Source organism: Apodemus sylvaticus, chromosome 3 (genome assembly GCF_947179515.1).
Source record: "Apodemus sylvaticus chromosome 3, mApoSyl1.1, whole genome shotgun sequence".
Taxonomy (NCBI): Eukaryota; Metazoa; Chordata; class Mammalia; order Rodentia; family Muridae; genus Apodemus; species Apodemus sylvaticus.
Genome location: NC_067474.1, coordinates 170,778,048 through 170,784,333, shown reverse-complemented (window position 1 = coordinate 170,784,333; position 6,286 = coordinate 170,778,048). Strand labels below are relative to the sequence as shown.

Here is a 6,286-nt window from a genome sequence, read left to right as displayed (position 1 = left end):
ATTCAGCACGAGAATCACAGCTATGACACACGCTGACACATGCTCAGAGGGAAAAGGTGACCGCAACAATCTAGGGGTGGTGAAAGGGAACAGTTGTCGCCTACTAGTTTCCAACTTTCCATATTCAGCTGACTATGCTGGCAGGCCAAGTGCCAGGGAGCCAAGGCCAGTGGCCCTGAGAAGTAGCAGGTTATCCACTAAAGCCTCAATCACACCTGGGTCCGTGCTACCAGGACCCAAGAGCACCTTAGTTCTCCAGGAGCTTGTCTGGACTGAGGGAGAGGGAAAGGTGGTGGAGACATGGGTTCCCCATCTGTTTAGGTTTGGGAGGTTGCTCCCCGAGAAGACTCTCCTGCACAGAGCTCTCAAGAAAACAGAAGGCAGAACCTCCTACACGGATGTCATAGAGCAGAAGGTGTGGCTGGGTCAGGGGTCTTCAGCAAGTGGGCTCACTTGGCCTTCTGGATGAAAACGTCCTTTTCCTCATGTATCTTGTCTAGGAGGTTCAAGCTCTTCCGAAGATGAAACGCCTGGACTTTGTCTTTAGTGGTTGTCTTCCTCATTTTCTCAGCACTCGCGCTCTCCTTTTTCTCTGAACTTGACATAAAAAGACAGCACTGGCTTCACATACAAACCCTAACGCTCAGCTCGACCTTAGACTGCTCTCCACCCTGCAGCTCCACAACCATGCTGCCTTCCTTCACAGGAGGAATCTCGGGACTGCATTGCAGTGAATTACCTGTTGCCGCCACTGTCATCCTCTAGGCCCTCCGGCGGCCGTTCTACCTCAAACTCCAGGTCCTCTAGCTGGATTCTTTCTAGAAATCAAGGGAACAATCAAAACAGAAACAACAAAGAGCCAAACCATAGTCAGTGTGTGGTGGCTTGGGCCCACGTTTCCAGGTAGGAAGGATAAAAGCAGGAGTGGGAATTCCAGGTCAGGTCTAGGAAGTTTGAGACCATCCTGGGCTATGTGAGGCTCTGCCTCAAAGTACAAAACAAACCAAAAATATTGTCAGAAGATTAAAAAAAAAAAAAAAAAGCATACATACATGCACCCAGGGAACTTTGGGCATCCCAGTCACCCTTAGACAGTTTCCATGGTGACACCAACACTTCACTTTCCTTTTCTTTCCCACTGTTTGGTGGAGTTTGTGCTGGCCACAGGACATGTACCATGCTGTCCCTGTTCTCTGTTGAACCAGATACTATTTCAAGTACAGTAGTTCATTATTGTTTTTTAGAAGTGTTTCAACTTTACTTTTTTCTTTTAAATGAGGCATTTGTAGCTTATGCTGCTAGCCTTGACCTTGCCATGGTCTTGAATTCACATCAGTTCCCCTTGATTTGGCCTCCCAAGTAGAGAGAGATGGTCTCACGGTGTAGCCTTGGCTTCTCTAGAGCTTGCTATGGAGATCAGGCTGGCCTCAAACTCACAGAGATCCACAGGTCTGTCTCTGGGATGGGACTAAAGTTGTGTGCCACCATGCCTAGCCCAAGTTAGTCATATATATTAACACAGTAAATGTGGGTAGAAAGAAGTAGTAAAGGTTCTCTGAGTCTCTAGTAAGTGTAAATATAGAAGGGTTCTCAAAAAACCTCAGGGCCAGCTAAAGGGCTTAGTGGGTAAAAGAGCCTGCATGGCAAATCTGCTGACCTGAGTTCAAACTCAATAACCTATATATTCAAAGGAGAGAACCAATTCAAACAAGTTGTCTGCTGACCTCCACACATCCATGGTGCGCGCACACACACACATGCAGAAAGTAAAAAACATAATTTTGATTTTTTTTGTATAAGTGTTTGCCTGCATGTATGCATGTGCACCTTGTGTGTGCCTGCAGTGACTAGAAGATGGTGGCAGATTCCCAGGAGCTGGAGTTATAGACAGTTGTGGACTGCCATATAGGTTTTGAGAACTTAACCTGGGTTCTCTGCAATAGCAGTAAGTACAGCGAACCTCTGAGACATCTTTCTAACCCTATTTTTAAAAACACTTTTTTTTTTTGAGAACATTGTCTTGAGAACATCCCTGTAGTCTTTTTTTTTTTTTTAAGATTTATTTATTTATTACATGTAAGTACACTGTAGCTGTCTTCAGACACACCAGAAGAGGGCGTCAGATTTTATTACAGATGGTTGTGAGCCACCATGTGGTTGCTGGGATTTGAACTCAGGACCTTCAGAAGAGCAGTCAGTGCTCTTAACCACTGAGTCATTTCTCCAACCCCCCTTTTTAAAAACATGGAGAATTATGGGTTTAACTCCATGTCCTTATTGTATTGCTGTGAAAATTACTGAAAAGAAAATGCAAATATCCAGAGCCTACCACCACAGAGAGGAAAAGAAAAAGGCAACTGGGTGAGAGGAACATAAAAACCCAGGAAGAAGAAAAGTCAGGTCAGGGAGCAGCAGGGTCAGTGAGAAGCAGGGTCAGGGTCAGGGGTCCTTATAGACCCAGAAAACACAGTCAGGGAGTCAAGTCTGTAAGCTAGAAGAGATGCCAAATCAAGGGCATCTTACAAAAGTTTGGATCATCAGAAAATTTTAAAAGAATTTCTAAAACATTCCAGAAAAGAAAAATAGGTCACATTCAAAGGATTAAGTTTAAACTGGCATCAGTTTATTAATGGTGGTGTTGGAAACTAGAAAAATACGGATTGCCACATTCAAAGTCTCAGCCACTATTATTTTTCATCTAAAAGCAATAGCAGAATTCTGTGTTCGAGAACTAAGTGGGTTTAGAAGATGTACTTCCCCTGGAATGAAGAGCAATTGGAAACACACTGTCTTCCCTTCTGAAACAGACCGGCTGGGAAAAGACCTTGATTACCGTCATCCACGGCAGGGAAGTTGTCCATGAGGTCCTCATCGGAAAGCTGGACAGTCGGTTCCTCCATACCGGGAGACAGAAATTAGCTGTAAAACATGATTATAAAAATATAGACCAATAAGATTATAGTTTAAAAAATTTTTAACGTTTCTAATAACTTAAGGGTGCAGAGACGTGTACCCGGGGTTCCATTGATCAGGAAGCTGAAGAAGAGAGATGTTTGAGAGAACACAGTAAGACTCAAAAGTACAAAAAAGTAATGGTTTCATATTAATATCCAATAAGAAAATGGATAAGCTAGAGAGTAAGAAAAAAAATACTTACAGAGGAGACATTGGCAAGACTTTGTATCCAGAAGATAGAGGTCCTAAATATGAACAAGGTACAACTACAAACTTGCAAAAGGTCAAGGCTGTTTAATATGTGTTGCAAACAAGATGCAGAAATGGGGAGTAAGCCTGTCTGTTCACTCTCACCTAATATGTATGGTCTGGGCTGCTGAGATGGTTCAGAAGGTGAGGGTGCTTGCTACCGAGCCTAACACTCTGAGATCAGTCCCTAGGACACATGTGCTCAGTCACATACACACAGACGACACACAGACACACACACACACACACAAAGATTTAACAAGTACTAAAAGGATCAAATTACCCAATTTCTTCAATGAATAATCATCCCAGAGTAAGAGAGGTGGGGATGCCTCTCAGATCAAAGCCTTCAAAGACAAACCAGCCGAGTGTCCTGTCAAGATTGTGTTTGGCTCCTGATTCAAGCAGACAACCCTAAAAGAGATTCTTGTGATGGTACCTAAAATTGGCAACAGGTTTTGGATTTTATGAAGAAATGACTGTTAATTTTGTCAGAGTTGGGATTGTTTTGTGAGTTGGCTAAAAGTACAGAGGTATGTACTGATGTTTTTCAGAGAGAGATGAGGGTATGGCTGGTTATCTTCACAATGTGTCAGCCCAGTTGGAACAGCTGGAGCAGAAACAGGACAGCATTGATCTTGCTGATGAAGGGTGGTTGGAATCTAGGCTTCATATTATCCTTCTCGTTATTAGTGTGTGTGTGTGTTTGTGTTTGTGTGTGTCCTCGAAAAGGCCAGGGTTTCAGATTCCCTGCAACTAGAGTTACAGGTGGTTGTAAAGGGCCTCAAATGGCACCAGGAACTAAATTTCAGTTCTTTGCAAGAGCCATGAATAATCCTAACAGTTCAACCATCTCCACAGCCTATTTATTTTTGTGATTCTGGACCTTTCCTTGTAAAAGGAAGAAAATGCAAGCAAGCAAACAAACAAACAGACTCAGGTTCAGGCACTGGAGACATCCTACAGTCAGTAAGTCAATTTTAGATTCTCTAAACTGTATCCAAGTCTCAGCAAGAGTCTGTACATGTGTAGGTGCTTATGTGTATCCGCTTGAGGAAAATAAATCAGAAGCTTGCTCAGTGAGTTTTAAAATATACGTAGAAGAACAAAGAACAATAGTATTGAAGAGAATGGGGGAGGGGAGTATCCTGCCAGGATTTATTCTAAAGTTACAATGGTACCAGGCACAGAGTAACAGGCCTAGAAACTGGTTGCTAAAGACTGAGGCCACTTAGTACAAAATCTGATTGCTCACCAGAAGAACTGGGACATGTCAGTGGACATGTTAAGAAGCTGGACCGTTTCCTGGAAAACCAGCTCCACATGGATTAAGAGCTCATTTGTGAAAAGTGAAACCACCACAGTGGCAGTGGCCAAGAGGGGTTATGACATCAAGGTTCCTAAATAAGACACCAAACATATTAGGTATAAGAGAAAATGCTGGTAGAGTCACCTATATTTGAATTTGAATCTTCTGGTAGGTGATATCCTAAAGAGATGTGGAGAAAAGCTATGGGGCAGAGGATAGTTACAACCCATAACTTAAAACGTTTGGTTACCATTAGGCAGAAGCTTCGTTGCCAGGAGCTTTAATTTTTTTAAAAAGATTTATTCATTTATTATATGTAAGTAGCTGTCTTCTGACACCCCAGAAGAGGGCATCAGATCTCATTTCAGATAGTTGTGAGCCACCATGTGGTTGCTGGAAATTGAACTCAGGACCTCTGGAAGAGCAGCCAGTGCTCTTAATCGCCGAGCCATCTCTCCAGCCCTGCCAGGAGCTTTATAATAAGGAGCATTCAGCCAATACACGCAGAAGCCAGTCGTCATCAGCATCCCTGCCTGTACAGCTGTTATTTAATGGATCCCTCATTTGAATAATAAACTATCTCATGATAATAACTTAAGAAATGTTGAGCAGGGTGATGGTGGCACATGCCTGTAATACCAGCACTTGGGAGGCAGAGGCAGGTAGATCTCTGAGTTTGAGGCCAGCCTGGTCTACAGATAGAATTCAGAAATCCACCTGCCTCTGCCTCCCAGAGTGCTGGGATTACAGGCGTGCGCCACCACCGCCCGGCTTTCCCCTATTATTTCTTAAAATAAATTACCACATATTTGGTGGTTTAAAACAGCACAAATTTATATTGTTGTAGAGCAGTAGTTATCTTTTTTTAAAAAGATTTATTTTATGTATATGACTATACCATTGCTCTCTTCAGACACAACAGAAGACGGCATCAGGTCCCATTATGATGGCAGTGAGCTACCGTGTGGTTGCTGGGAATTGAACTTAGGACCTCTGGGAGAGCAGTCAGTGCTCTTAACCACTGAGCCATCTCTCTAGCCCAAGCAGTAGTTCTTAACCCCACAGGTCTAGACCCTTTCAGTGGTTGCATATCAGATATTTACATTATGGTTCATGATGGTAGCAAAATTATGGTTATGAGTATGAAATAGCACCAAAAATAATTTTATGGTTGTGGGTCACCACAGCATTGAGGATTACTGGATTAGGAAGGTTGAGAACCCTACTCCAGAGGCCCAGCATCTGGGTCTCAAGGGTGTAGAGCCACTGTGTCCACAGGTGTGTGTGGAGCCAGCTGGACACAGAACTCCCATCTTGAATCATACTTATGATGTTCCCTAAATAGCCCTTGCTGGTTTTTTTTCTCTCAAAAAAGCATAAATCAATGAGATCATTAGTGTCTCACGAGGGACTTTACAGCCATATTCTGCTTCAGAGACATTCTAACTTCCCAGTTGAGCCTCTCATTTTTTGACAGCATCTCAATATAGCCCTGAATCCACAATCTTCCTGTCTCAACTTCCTGAAAGTTGGGGATTACAATAGTGTGCCCCCATATCCAGCTTTGATACTTGTAGCCGGTTTTTGGCTACTTTGTGGGTTGTTTTCTCCACCCATTCAACCCCCTAACACTAGATAGGAGAGAAAGGATAGAGGGGAAAGGAAAGAGATCCCTGAATATAGTCAGGGGCTGGAAAGGGGGTGATGCTATTATTAGACTACTTCCCCCTGATAAGGGGGCACCGAGTCCCTTGGGGCAAGTTTGATCTTCAC

General features: G+C 43.3%; 2 protein-coding genes across 2 annotated transcripts in view; both read right to left on the bottom strand.

The window, feature by feature from the left end:
- Positions 1-2,900, bottom strand: part of Cfap74 (cilia and flagella associated protein 74) — a 60,543-nt gene extending 57,643 nt beyond the window's left edge. The window contains exons 1-3 of the mRNA XM_052178350.1: positions 2,834-2,900; positions 740-818; positions 454-597 (exon numbers count right to left, since the gene is read on the bottom strand). Coding sequence (XP_052034310.1) covers positions 454-597; positions 740-818; positions 2,834-2,900 — 290 coding nt within the window. The remainder of the gene's footprint in view (positions 1-453; positions 598-739; positions 819-2,833) is intronic.
- The window catches only part of Gnb1 (G protein subunit beta 1), a 268,388-nt gene that overhangs the window by 152,492 nt on the left and 109,610 nt on the right, over positions 1-6,286 (bottom strand). The gene's annotated exons all lie outside the window — the stretch shown is intronic.